Here is a 15,252-nt window from a genome sequence, read left to right on the forward strand (position 1 = left end):
TTAGCAAGCGAGTATTTGTCTGTGATTCACAAGTATAATAAAGTCAACATAATTTAACAAACAAATAATCGGAGAAAATACATTTCAACATTGTGTATCATCAACAGACTTAGATGCAGTGTGATCTCTTTTAGAATGAAATAAGAATCTTCAATCTCTGTCACAACACAGCATTTTTATAATAGAAAGGAGTTGCTGTAGGACAGTGTGTCAATAGATTATATATTTTTGTATCCTGCTTTCTAAAGCAGCCCAATTCAGAGCTGTGACTGAAGAGAACCACAGACAAACACAGCAGGGTCAAAAGAACATGATCTGCACCACACACTCATGTCAGTTTTATTATCTTCCCATGGCAAAATAGGGAATATCTTTTCTTCTAGTTTAGTGAGATCTGATAACTTCTGTGATTAAAACAGGAATGTTGATTAAAATCAGGTCACTCATTAAATTAACATAATGACAGGGTATAGGCAGTACCTTTTGAATATGCAATTAAAAAGAAGGAAAATATCAAAGATGATTCTTAGGGAAATACTGGTAAACAACTGACCTTTATGTACTACAAATGAAATTCAAGCTAAGCATAATTTATCTTTGTTATTGTAAAAGCTTTATAGTCAGAAACATGACAATTAGGTATAATTTTTTTTTTCTTAATAGCTGAAATAACTAATAACAAACAAAAGAAAGGGGGGAAAAAGGAAAAAAATAAACAAGGAAGCCCTATTGCAGATCAGATAATCCACAATCTCACATCTTTTGTCTGTAGAATATATGTGCATTTTTTCTTCTACTAGACAGGTTTATCTGAGGAAAAAAGAACGGTAGAGCAAATTTAGTCCTGGAGAAATGAAATGTAAAGCAATGCCTGAAAAATAGTTAAGCAATATACACTAGGTCATCTTATTGCTTATACTGTAGCAACCTAATTTATTTCTGTCTACCCCATTGTTTGATTATAGGTATAAACTAAGCACAATTCAAGAGCTGTATAATGTCAATGAAGATTACCTACATTTCGTGTTTATAGGTATTGATGCTGCAGTATTCCAAATAGCAATTTGTGGATTAGACCTTGGACTACCAACCCCAAACAGGCATTTTCCAGCTGCTGTTAGCATTGTTTGTTTGTGACAGTTCCGTTCGTGCATCCCTTCATGTTAGTGCTTAAAAGACACATCTTCACATACTTGAAAGCATAGGTATGTTTAAATATTTATGGATGAGAGGAATTTTTTAAATCTTCCTCTAAAAGACTGTTAGTGGGGAATTTGCATGTTGAAGTACACGTGCTGCAGGTACAAACAATTTTTAGAACTGGCTATTGAAAACACACCTGCACCCTAACATATATCAGATGCACAAGAAAATGTTCTTTTTGTGTCCTTAGCCCGGAGTAAGTAAAGCAGCCCTCATCAGAGCTGCTGTCCCACAATGAACACGCAGCGTCATGTCCTGCATGTAAAGGTGAACAAGGGCTGTATTCCAGGTGTTGGGGGTTAAAAATATCCACTGAGTCACTCTGTGTCTCTTGAGAGACAGTAGTTAGTGGCTGAAAGGTGACATCTTCCTATTCTTAAATCTGTTCTTAAACACTGTTTGCATAAGTGACCAGAGCTCCTGATTTTGCAAAATCAAATAGTTGGTTCGGTGATGGCTGAGGTTCACTTACTCACCTTTGCCCAGAAAAGAACTGGAAAGATGCTTGCAGACACTTACTGTCTTACTTAATAAGTGGTCTCCTAAAACCTTTGCCCCTACTCACCTTTGCCCAGAAAAGAACTGGAAAGATGCTTGCAGACACTTACTGTCTTACTTAATAAGTGGTCTCCTAAAACACCTCTGTGCTTAACTGTTGCATAAGGCTTTCTGCTCTGTCTGGGGCACAGTCGTCTCTGAGATGGTATGTGTATGTATGGGGAAGAGGGTGCTCAAATCTTAGGTGCTCACCTGAGGAAGACGGCAGCAGACTGTGCGGTATCTCTGGTGCTATTTTACTCATGTCCAGCTCCGAGTTAGGTGTAAGGCTGCCTCTTCTCTTCTCCAGTGCAAAGTTAATCAAGTTGGTATAACCTACTGGTGACTCCCAACACAACATTGAAGGGAAGCCAAGTGCACTGGGCCAGGTAAAGGTGGCTCTTACTGGTGACGGATTTCAGTTGCTTTCTCCAAGGTAAGACTGGTGCAAACCCATATGAGCTTCTCTTCCGCCTTGTTTTGACACAAGGTATCAGTAAATTAGAATCACAGAACCATAGAACACCCCAGCTTGGAAGTGACAAAAGATCATCTGGTCCAGCCTTTCATGGGAAAGTGAGCCTAGATGAGATTATCTAGCACCCTGTCCAGCTGCATCTTGAAAACCTCCAGTGTACCATGTCCCTGAGGAGGTTGTTCCAGTGATTGATTGTTCTGACTGTAAAAAATTTTTTTATTATATGGAGGTGAAACTTCTCCCAGTGCAACTTGTATCCGTTGCCCCTTGTGGGGCAGATTCTTCTCCACATGGCTCCTTCTGAAGAGAGAGCCTCTTTCTTCTTTGTAGCCCCACTCTAAGTACTGGAAAACTGTGATGAGGTCAGAAAACTGTGTGAGTTAAGCTCACGTGTTCAATGCTGCACTGGGAGGGAATGGGATAGAAGCATTCACACCTTCAGGGATAGGTATGAGCAATGTACGTAGTAACTGCCTCCCTACTGTTTGCTGCCACCCTCCCTCCGTCTTCAGCAGAGATGATGGATGCACTGTATACTAGCGCAGCTAATGAAGAACACACGTCCAGCATGTACAGGCATGATGACATGAGCTGTGGATTGAGAGGGGAGGTGTTGAGCTGTGTCCACATCCCGCGGCTTACACCAAAGAGTGAGCTTTCCTCAGGTGTGCCAGCCATTACTGGTACTTGCTAGGGCTGCATTGACAAAGTGCAGAAATCCACAGCACATGAGAAATGTGCAGTGGATGTTATCCGTGCAGCAGTGACCATCTGTGCTGGCTAGGTGGGTCCCATCCCTCCTCCCAGTGACAGGAGAAGGCCGTGTGCCACCTTGCTCACACCAGATTTAATGCGTACTCCCAGTAGTCCTCCCCTCCCTGCCCCAGGAGCTGGCTGCTCCTGGCAGCATGACTTCTGAAGCTGTTCTTGTGTATGTGGTGTTATTGTAAATATGCGTGTTTTTGTAAAGAACGGTTGCTGAGTGCTAGCTCCGTTATACACTGTACACGCTACAGGCTCTTCAAAGGCAGAGCAGATGCCCTATGCAAACGAAGGAGCTTGTTAGGGTTCGTTCAGCTGTTGTCCCTTTTCGTGTTCGGTCTGTGAAGGACAACGTTTTGAGGACTGCTGGAGGAAGTTTTCACTGTAAAGAGTCCTGACCATACCTTTTAGATGATTAGCTCTCATTTTAAATGCAGAACCTGCTTTTAGCATAGACTTTTCCCATTTGTAATTTCCCTCATCTGTTCTGCAGTTCTTTGGGACTGCATGAGCCTCCCAAGAGCCGTGTGGTGCCCCTGCTGAACCATTTATCTTCTGAAGGCTTTTGCCACTCACTGTCTGGGGAATCTTTGGAATAGATGGGTTTCCACTGCATACTCTTGTTTTTCAAAGAAAGTTTCAGGAAAATTTTCCTTAGTCCAAAAATTAGCTTTTATATTTTTGGTGATCCACCAAGTTTAATATTTATTACATAGGTATCTCGCATGTAAAGAATAGTTTTCTAAGCACTGTCATTCTTGAAATCATCAAAAAATCTTTTTCTCTTCAAATAATGCATGGACAGACAAAGAAGTTAAAAGGGATGTGATCATTATTTGATAATACTTAGCATGCTTAGTGGTAAATCACACTGAGAGAGCAAGTAGCAGGTAATAGGCCCAAAGGGAAGAAAAACCAAATTACATCATCTAAAATCAAGGTAACAACATCTGGAGTAGTTTTCCAGAACTACGGACACAATCTCCTCCTTCGGTTGTTCCAGACATTTTCATTAGAAAGAAGATGCAACCATATAGCTCTAGTTTCTGCTATATCAATTGGCATTGAACAGCAGTGTGCCCTGCACAAGTTGTTAAATCCCATTGTTAGTCCACAGAATCACGACTCTTAATTACCTTTATCGTTTTAGGAAGTGGGATTAAACTCAAGTTTCTATGGGTGTTTCTTACGCGGGATTTTTGTTTCCTGGTGATATACTGGTAGTTTCTAAAATATATTTTAATTTGAAAATCTCAAGGTCCTCTCACAAACATTTGGTGCGTTTCTTTTTTTATCACAGGTTCTCTGGGTTTATTGCTGGGTGTCTCTGAAAAAAACAATTAAAGATTGTGTTTCATAACACTTCTTTGAGAAAGCTCTTACCCAGGGTCTATTGGCAAGAAGGTTGAGTTTCTTGCACTGCAGGCAAGGTGGTTTTTTGTGTTTTTTTTCCTTCAGAGGCATATGGGACTGTATTTTCAAGGAGTTAACAGTCCCCACAGGGGGCAGATTTTTCATAGGTATTCTGCATGCAGAAACCCCTTGATTTATATGGCCAGATTTAATAAATCTGGTCAACTTGTGCGTTATGAACATTCCTGCTAATTGGACCTGAAATGACTGAATTAAAGCATATGTCTAGACTGTGGGAAGAGTGCCCTCAGTCTTTGTCTGTTAATCACCAGGGGTGAGGACCAGATGGACTGGTGTGGCTCTCTTTTGGCCCAGGTTTCCTTCCCACAGATTTGAAATACGCATCTGAATCCAAGAGCAAGGCAGTGCTGTTGGGTGTTACCGTAGAGCAAGAGCTCTCCTGAATTCGTGGAATAGTCAATGAACAGAGTACAGTCTTATCCTCTGCCTGATGGATGAATAACCACTTGAATACACTTTCTGTCTGGTAGAAAGTGCTATTACTAACTAAATAACCCTGCTTCCCTCTGCTGGCATCTATCCTACTATTTTACGGCAAAGTCTTAGCAGGGTGATTTGTTGATGTTTTCCTCTCTTTCTTGACAGCTCCTAGACTGTTTTGTCATCCCAGTGGTGATACTGCTCTCCTGGTTCTTCTTACTGGTACGATACAAGGCAGTACATTTCATTGGGATCGTGGTCTGCATTCTGGGCATGGGATGCATGGCAGGAGCAGATGTCCTCGTTGGGAGACAGCAGGGAGCAGGTGAGTAAGGATGGATGTGTTGTATGACCAATTTCTGCTCAGAAAAGCCATTGACCAGAACATGTCACGCTGGGAAAAAGGGGAAAATTGGCAAGAAACCCTGTGCCTTTATGGATCCAAAGCACTGCACCATTCAAAGTTGCTTCTTTGTCAGAAGGGACAGAGAACAAAAATGGGTCGACACTTAGAAGTCAGCACTGCTGCAAACAGACTCGGTGGGCCCTGTGTCTGCAACCCAGATCACCCTCTGTGCAGGCCAGGGGGACGAGCGAAATACTTGTAGTTTCCTTCTGTTTTGGCTTAGTTGTTTGACTGCAAACCTCGGTTGCTTCCTCTCCAAACTGGCTACATCTCTGAGCCATAAGCACCTCCCACATCCACTACGTACTCTTACTTTTCAACTTTGTTCCTTTTTTGTACGGAGGCAGGGTCGCTGGGTAGATGCTAAAAGACACCGAACCTCATACTAACTCTACCAATTGGACACAGTCTCAGAGTAAAGGTTTGGAATTTGCCTGCGTCATTGTTGAAAAGAACCTTCTTGTGTGTAAAACGTTCTTTTTTATGTGCGGCATCATATGAATAATGTGTGTGTAGCTATTAATGCAGACTAGACAGAGTTAGATTTCATCGATCAACTTCCTATGTCACATTGATTTCTCTAGTGCCAACCCAAATGATGTGGGAAGGCTGGAAATCCTTTTCACAGATTGTCAGTTAGGCACAGTTTTCATTCTTAATTAAAAGCACTGAATTGTGAGTGGAGCATAATACACTGGGATTTAAAATTCTTGACTCAGCTTTCTGAAGACAAATGCAAGTGCTGCAAGAACTGCATTTGCCAGGATGCCACTAAATAAAACAAGGGAGTTTGTGACAGTACTCACCCAATCTCCCTGCCCCCTTTTATCCCTGTCCTTTATCCTAAAAGGAGACTTTTAGTTCATTGGTCTCCTCCAGAAATAGCCCTGCCCCAGCTAAAAAGGAGAGAATATACTCTGCACTATGAAATCAGCCAGCCAAAGCTGCACGAGGAATGACTGATTTCAGAGGGATTGGGATTTCAACCCTGGGTTCCAGAGGAAACATCCTGTGTCCCAGTAGTCTAGAGAGTAACATGCTAGGGCAGGCGAGTTGTGGATCAGCAGGAGCATGTCAGGCAATGGACCTCAGCGGACAAGGAACAGAGTGAAGAACACTGACACTTTGCCATCCAACTGCAATAATTAGATATTATTTGCCATATTCATTACTAAAGCACGGGCATAGCTGTTAGGTAAATTTGTCCAGAAAAATCTGTTAACATGCATTATTGCCTTTTAATTCAGACCTACACATGAAAAACTGTGTCCATGCTTATTGCTATGCAGGGAGACTGCAGCTTTTTTTTTCAGTGGCAAAACGATGTTATTAATCATGTTGTCTTTAACAGAGTAAAATAGATCAGCTGGTTTAATTTATCTGAAGGGGTAAAACTATACATTAAATATCGACAAATAAAAAGAAGCATTGGAAGCAAAAGAAAAAATTTCTTGAAACTCTTCATTAAGAGGTTCCACATCATTTATAGGATATTTCCTAGGACTGAGCAAACAAAAGAAAGGAATACACCAAAAGCAATGATGCTGAATTAGTCCTCAGTAAACTCCTCTGTTTATCCTATATTTTAGGGGACAAGATCTGTTGACACCTGTGTGGCCCTGTTGACCATACTATTTACTGTATTAGAAGTGCCATAAGGCTCTGGTAGGCACCTACTGCATACAGCAATCTAGCTTGCCAACTGTTACAGTAAAGGAAAATGAATTTAAAATGCATCACTGAGAGATTAACAGGTATTTTCCAAACTATCTGCAGGAATTAGGTATAATGTGCAGGCATGCTCTCAACTATCAATAAATATATGGTAGTTTACCTCTTTTTATTGTATCCTGACCGATGTTTTGCACATTTCTCAATGGGAAAAGCAGTTACTACCAAGTACTTTGTGCTCTATCACCTTACTTGCCAAGTGTACCTTAAAATAACATTTTTCTGAACTAATACCCCTGAGGTACCTTGGTACTTGTGCTCCTGTAATACACAGGGGTCTAAGACACAGAGGTCTAAGTGTTTCATATAGATTTTTCAAAGCACTTCACAGCTTTAGTTTACCACAGTCTCTGAAAAGCAGTCACTTCAGTCCTGTTAGTAAGTATATGACAGTATGTTCAGTCTAAGATGGGACACATTGAGACTGATTTTTAGATAGTATGATTATCAGTAATTACAATCAAAAGCAAAGAGAAACACCACTTAATGGTGGGAGTTGACGTAAAAATGTGGCAAAGTGGCCTAGTGAGAGTATGGAAAGCAATCGTGTCAGAACATCATTCACACTTAAATGACTTATGTTACACTCTAGTGCTATAACTAGTCCCCTAAGCATTAACTCCTCTCTGGACTGTATGACTTCAGCTTCCAGAGAACATTAAATATGCTAACAATGATTAACGCAAAGCGTGTTTCGCCTTGTGTTTCTTCAGGAGAATGACCTATGCCATTAAATTGGTCAAGTACAACTGTATTAACCTAAAAGTCTTTAGAATGCCTCTAGTCAGTTGATACATATTTCCTTAGCAATAATCCAGTAGATGCACGTGGATTTTACATCCCTGAAAATATGTCTGTTAGGATATGTCAGTCTTGAGGGGAAGTTCCAAAGTCAGCCCTTTGAGGAAGCAAAGAAAAAGCATTTGACAATCAGGATGCTAGAAATTATTAGGAAAGAAACCCAAAATATAGTATAAAACATTTTTATGCCAGTATATAAAGTTTTGATGCACTAGCCTCTTGAGTACCATGTATTACTCTGGTCACTGCATCTCAAAAAGAAATGACCAGAAAATAAGCTTATAGAAGCAATGGAGAAAGGTGAGAAAGCTGTTCAAGGGCATAAAATAGCTTCAGGATTAAGAGATTGTAGGCAGACTGGGACTTTTCATCTCCCAGGAAAGGCAAGAAAGAGACAATATGGTAAAGGTACATGAAGTCTTCAGTGGTATGGACATGGTCAGTACAGGGTGATGCTTAAATGTTTCTTACAATCAGAAAATTATGGAATGCCCAATACAATTTTGAGGTATCAGCCTTAAAAGCTAAAAACACAAAGTACTTTTTAATAGTGCATGCTATTTGGCCAAAACTATATGGACTTTACACAAATTCATGGAGAATCCTTCAGGATCTATTAAGTTTGATGGTCTAATGCAACTTCCATCTCAGAAGATCTCTAATCTGCTGAGAACTGTCTGATAAAAATTCCCCTGTGCTTCTACATTCTTCCTGCTTTCCTCAGCCACCCTGTGCTGCCCAGTGCCAGAGGAGGGTCGTGGGCTAGGCAGACCCGTGCTCTGGCCAGACCTTGGCTTCCTCTTCTGGGAAAGCCCTGAAGGTCGAGGCCCACGCTTTCCGAGCATGAGTGCACTTTGGGGAGAGTCATCATGGTGTGGTGCTTGGGGCCATCCCATCTCTATGAAAACGCTCAGCCTCTGAGCCGTCTTTGCTTCGCAGATGCAAAAGGATGATATTTTTGTCTCAGCAGTTCAGCGCAGCCGAGCTCTGAGGTCAAAAGCTTTTTCAACAGTACTTCCCTGAAGTGTGAGTGAGTAGCTGTAATAAATACCAAATGAGTGAGCTCGGTGAGGGATGATTGGAGCCACTGGATCGTCAAATGCATCAGGGGTATGAAGAGGTTTTGTAAAGTGCTGATGCTTATTTAAATTAAGGGCATCTTCTGTGGCTGATTGCAAAAGAAGGCTAAAAGGAAAATAAATACCAAATCTTAAAAAGATAAATGGTCAAATGTAAACATGCTGTCAGTCAAGGTACATGCAAAACAGAAATTCAGTGAGAGACTGGATGAGTACGTGAAAGAGATATCTAGTAATGTTTGCTAAATACGCAGAAGCCACATCTCCTCTGAGCTGAAAATTGTTGGAGACTAAGAGAGTATTACTGGGAGTATTTTAAACGTTTGCCCTGTTCCTATTTGTCCCTAAACAACTTATACTTTTCTGGTGCTTATAGCCAGTGTTGAAGACAGGATACTGGAAAAATGAACCCTTGGTCTGTCCTGTTATAACTGTTCTTATTTTCATAAATTTCTTCTCACTGGAAATTTCAGAACTGTAGTTTGGAATGAAAACCGAAGGCGTAAAAGAACTCCATAAAGAAATATGTTGAAAAGATCATTTTGAACCAATCAGAATGTTTGGCTTCCATTTTTTATTTACTACAATGTGTATTTTACAAATCAATAATAATAAAACCTAAAAAGGCAGGAACTCAAAAAATAAATCAAGAGGTATTTTAAAAGAAAACAAGGTTTCTTTCAAAAAAAATTACGGTCTAGTACTTCAGCATTTCTACTGAACCTTTTCAAAGGAAATTCCATTATATCCAGCCTTTTGGAATATGGTTTGGCGGCAATGTCTGACAGCTTTGCGAAGCTGTAGCTCTTGTAGAAATCATTTAACAAGCCATATGTGCAGAGCGAATCGTGTGCATCAGTTTGCAAAGCCAGGGCCTCAGTTTTCAAGCTGGAACTTGATCTTGATCAAATCTCCCTGCAGCCCTCCCCACCCCCCCAATAATAAAAGCCTCCAAGACTTAAAAAGATTTCGAACAGTCTTTGATAATACAATGTTTTAGTAATTATATATACCTGAAGGTACTGAAAATACCTCTTGGTGTTCATTGCATGCATTAGGTACTGCTATGTTAATTGAACCTCTTTTAAAAATCTGTCGTTATCATCACCCTGTCTACACCCTATCCTTCCTCCTCTCTTTCTTGTCAAACAGCTTCATGTGAGAATGAGGTCAATATTGGGGTTGTAATGATTTCATCACTCATTTCACAGGTACACAGAATTTTTCAGTTGGTTTCACATCTAAATACTGGACATGTTTTAGACTGGTTAGATTTCAAGATGAGATGCAAACTGCTCTTTATAGCTGAGTCACATTCTATCTGCAAAAAAAGTAATAATAATAAAATAAAAAGGATTAGTCACTGAGGAGCGCCACTTGGTTTCTGGTTTTTTTCACAAATTTTTCAGATTCTCTTATCCACAGCAAGGATAATGCTCTCCCTTCACCTCTGCTAGGTTTTGCTGGGGTATTGAATGAAAACTGTCAAAATGACAGAACATTTGCGTTCTGCTTATTAACCCAGATATGGGCTACTTAGTGACTGAGGATTGAAATCTGTAGGGAAGAACTTGCAATGATTTTAGGCAAAAGACGGTTGTTTTGAGACATTCTGATTTTTCCCCTGTTTATTCCTAGGTGAAAATAAACTGATAGGGGATCTCTTAGTACTGGGCGGAGCAACACTATACGGCATCTCGAACGTTTGTGAGGAGTATATCGTCCGAAATCTGAGTCGAGTGGAATTCCTGGGCATGATCGGACTCTTTGGCTCCTTCTTCAGTGGAATTCAGCTGTAAGTGAGCAGGTTTGAGCCCCAAGGTCATTCAAATAAGTGCAGCTGTGGCCTCCGCTGAGGTAGCCTCTCTTCAAAGGTAGCCATCTCCTGTGGAGAGTAGGTGTCCTCTAATTTTGTAATTTGCATTGGTTTTCATATTTCAGATCGGTGGATTTGAATAATAACACAAATTTGTACCTAAGTACTCTAATTCAAGGGGCCTACAGGAAAGATGGGGAGGGACTCTTTATCAGGGAGCGTAGTGATAGGATGAGGGGTAATGGTTTTTAACTGAAAGAAGCTAGATTTAGATTAGATATAAGGAAGAAACTCTTTACCGTGGGGGTGGTGAGACACTGGAACAGGTTGCCCAGAGAAGTTGTGGATGCCCCATCCCTGGAAGTATTCAAGGCCAGGTTGGATGGGGCTTAGAGCAACCTGATCTAGTGGAATGTATCCCTGCCCACAGCAGAGGGGGTGGAATTAGGTGATCTTTAAGGTCCCTTCCAATCCAAACCATTCTATGATTCTATGATTCTATGACTGCTGTTCTTGAATAGTTGCATGGGGAGGGAGGAGTAGAAGACACATCTTACCACATTGTTGCTTGAGGACAAGTGGATACTTCATATGTTGATCTGATCTGTGAATAACAAAATCTACAACTCTCTCTGGTTCTGTTTCATACTTTTAAAAGGTCACTTAGATTTCTAAACAGGTAGAAAACATGTCCAGTCAGAAGGTATTTTACTGATTGGCTCATTCTGTGTAACTACATTATGATATGGCAAAATGAAAAAGCCTTTAAGAAACTGGCATTTTCACTTCAAAATATTTAGTACTCAGAAGATTGTCACGTGGATTTCAGGAACTACTGAGTCCTGTCTATATCCACATGTACCTAATAAGCACCTCACCTGCAAGCCTAAGAGTTGGAAGGTAGCTTCCAGTGTTGTAATACTGTGACTGATGAAAGTGCAGTAAAAGTCACCATGCAAGATTGCCACATTTTATGCAGATCCTTCACTAGTGCTTGTCACACAGAATAACTTTTGATTATTAGTCAAAACCAGGTTGCTTCCCTGCACATCTGAGCTACTCAGCTTCTAAGACAGAGACTGATTAAAACAATGACCCAACAGTTTACATTTAATTAGTTCTATTTCTTTAGCCAAAAAGCTTATTATATTTATGTGGAATCTGAACACGTGACTTAAAATGATTTATATTAACTGGCTGCCAGACAAGCAGTTCCTTTTTTAAAAATCTAGAATTAAAGAGCACGTAAATGTGCCTAGTATCTTTGGCTAAAGCATTTTTGTTACCAACAGTCTTCATGGTAGGTAGGTACTAACTGATTCTGAGGGCATCAAAGCAGTGCCCTTGTCTTGCTCTGTGTGTGTAAACTGTCATGTACGTCTCGTATTCCTGAATTTAATTATAGTGCCATTACCCACACTTGACCCAAGCCGTTAGTCACAATTGAGGGTCTGTGAGTTATTTTGCTGGGGAGAAGAAGCTGCTGCTGGAACAAGGCATCTTTGTATACAGAGAACACAACTGGAAGGAAGCAATAAGAAACCATTTCTTTGCTGAAAGCCCTAAGGTTTTTCTAGTCAACCTTTGGCCCAAAAGTTCTTGCCAGCAGGTTTTTCTTCACCGACCTCCACAGCTTTTTGCTGCTAGTGCTTTTGTGACACTTTGTGGAGCCCCAACCACACTTAGCTCATATATGTACTTTTTTAACAAGGTGGCAAAAGTTTGCATTTTGGGAGAGGCCAATAATGTTTCTGCTACTTGGTTCCATGAAGCAATTCAGCATTTTCTTACCTTTATCTGTAATGAAGAGCAGACATCACATAGTTATGAGTTCACAGAGGTTTATTCTAACTAAATACACTAACTGTTTCAAAGAGAAGCCAGCTCTCCATGTTACAATTGCAGACTCTTTCCTTGAAACACTACTGGCCACTTTGGTGCAATATAGGAACTTTAGGTCCTATAAACTGAAGTAATCTGGGGAAGGAATGTCTCAAAAATAGGGCCATTTCCCAGCATGCTAGACACAGTGCTGGTCAAAGTTTGGTGGGCATCCACAAAGTGATTGAGGATGGGGAACATGTGTGCTAATACCACTGGAGGTGTAAGTCTCATGTTCATAGGATTTACAGGGAGCAGTACAATTTTGAAGAAGGGAAAATATTGAAAAGTGTGTAGGACCATGCTGAATGTAGGAAAGACAAAACAGTACCCACAAGTGAATGTCCCCTTTATTGACATGCACTGATCTCAAAATAATATAGTAGCAAAAAGCTGTGGTATTTGCCTTTTATTCCAGGTGTAAGTACAAATATCTACATAAGTGTGGGTGACTCATGTTAGTTCATGCTTCAGCTCTAGTACAGGGCTGTGTCTCCAAAAGGACTTTCAAAAAGTAGGCTATTGTTTTCTAGAACAGTTTAGCAAGAGTGCTTAATATTAGACTGTAATGTAAAATAAACGCAGATAATGCCCGTTGGACAGCGTATGAAAGCCTAAGGTGTCAGGGCAAACAGTGAAGTAAAGGAAAGAATTGGCTAACTATCTGGGCATGGTGGAAAGAGAAGTTTAGTGAGTTGAATGTGATTAAAGCAGGGAGGAACTGTATATGAAAACAAGAGAAGACATTTGTTGACAAGAGTTGCAGATATAGCAACTACCCAGCAAATGGAGATAATGCTGTCTGATGGAATCACATAATCATAGAATAACCTACTTTGTGATGGACCCCTGAAGGTCATCTGGTTCAAGCCCCTACTCAAAGCAACTCAAAGCTAACTTCAAAGTTAAGTCAGGTTGCTCAGGAACTTGTACAGTTAACTTCTTAATATCTCCAAGAATTGAAATGCCAGTCTTGCTGGGCAACCTGTTCCAGTGTTTGAGCAATATTTTTTTCCTTATATGTAATCAGAGTTTCCCACATTGCAACTTGTGTCCATTGTCATTCATGCTTTTGTTGTGCACCTCCAAGAAAAGTCTGACTCTGTCTTTTCTTTAACTTACCCATTAGGTAGTTAAGACAGCAAATTTATTGTCCTGTCTTCCTTCACCCTGGGTTAGCCTTCTCTTCTTGGCACTGAACAAACCCTGCTGTTTCAGCATCTCCTCTTGCATCATATGCTCCAGCTGCCTGACCATTCTGATGGAGCTCCACTATACTCCCTCCAGTTTGTCAGTCTGTCTTATTCTGGGCAACCCAAAATTGGATACAGTACTTCATCTGCTGTCTCACAAGTCGCATCCTTCAACTTGCTGGCCAGACTCTTACTAACACAGCCCATGATGCTGTTGGCCTTCTCTGCTCCAAGGACCCATTGCTGATTCAGGTTGATGTCCACTAGGACTCCAAGGTTTATTCTAAAAAGCAGCTTTCTATCCAGTCAGCTCCCAACCTGTACTATTGCGTAGGGTTATTCCACCCCAGGTGCAGGAGTTCATATTTGCTTTTCTTGAACTTCACGAGGTTTCTCTTGGCCCTTTTCTTCAGACTACATTGTGGGTAGTGCCCCCCTCCAGTCCATACCTGTTCAGTCTCTAAGGATCTTTCAAGAAATCATGTTGGAAGCTTTGCTAAAGTCAAGGTAGGTTACACCTCATCCTCTCATCCATTCCCGCTCCTTTATTTACTGAGCCAGTCATCTCATCGTAGAAGGCAGTCAGTTTGGTCAGGTATGGTTTGGTCTCGAGAAGTCTGTGCTGGCTGTTTCCAGTCATCTGTTCTTCATTTCCTGCAAATGACTTCTGGGAAGATTTGCTCCATAATCTTCCCAAAGGTTAGCATAAGGCTGGCCAGGCTATAGTTTTTTCTCTTTTTGAAACTGGATGTTGCATTTGTCTCTTTTCGGTCATCAGGGACCTCCTCCAATCACCACAGCCTTTCAAAGATCATTGTGGTTCCCATTCTTCAGTGAATCTGGCATCACTAAAGGGCAACTTTGGGCAAAGTTGCTCTTTCTTACCCCTCTTTGTTTCACAGATCGTAATGAATCACAGACCATAGCATATTGTTTTATACTTCTTTTGTATCGGATAGGCAATAGTATGAAAGCAATGTTCCTACATTTAAGTTATATCAAAATTTGTTTGCCAGAACAAGAGACATTGCAGTTTGTTTTCACGGTATTCTTCAGGAATTGCTGATAAAATAAACATATGCCTTATGCATGCAAAGACACTTATAATTTAGTTATTTTGCAGACAAAATAATCTTATTATTCTGTACACAGTATTAGACTTGCCACACATCAGCAGCAAGCAAATTAGAATTTCCAGGATGCAACTCTCTAGGCCAGATTAATCTGTAAGGCACTGAGTTCCTGCAGTTTTACTGTTAGACTTGGTCTTCCATATACCACCTTTTGTACTAGGTACTTTGTTTTTCAATCTGTGTAATTCCATGTTTTATACTTGTTTAAAATAGTGTCCAGACTAGCATGCAGAGTTCTGCACAGCAGGAGTTATCTGCAAATCACAGATCAGAGAAGGTGGTTAGCTGAGTAAAGACCTAGCTTGTGAGATACCTAATCTCAAAGGGTCTATTTGCCTGGATGGGGAAAGGCTGACTTCTTGCCACCTTAGAATTTTC

The 15,252-nt window shown here is 40.7% G+C and overlaps 1 protein-coding gene across 1 annotated transcript in view; it reads left to right on the top strand.

The window, feature by feature from the left end:
• The window catches only part of SLC35F1 (solute carrier family 35 member F1), a 257,285-nt gene that overhangs the window by 210,454 nt on the left and 31,579 nt on the right, over positions 1 to 15,252 (top strand). The window contains exons 4-5 of the mRNA XM_075498623.1: positions 5,000 to 5,159; positions 10,490 to 10,646. Coding sequence (XP_075354738.1) covers positions 5,000 to 5,159; positions 10,490 to 10,646 — 317 coding nt within the window. The remainder of the gene's footprint in view (positions 1 to 4,999; positions 5,160 to 10,489; positions 10,647 to 15,252) is intronic.

This window comes from Mycteria americana, chromosome 3 (genome assembly GCF_035582795.1).
Source record: "Mycteria americana isolate JAX WOST 10 ecotype Jacksonville Zoo and Gardens chromosome 3, USCA_MyAme_1.0, whole genome shotgun sequence".
NCBI lineage: Eukaryota > Metazoa > Chordata > Aves > Ciconiiformes > Ciconiidae > Mycteria > Mycteria americana.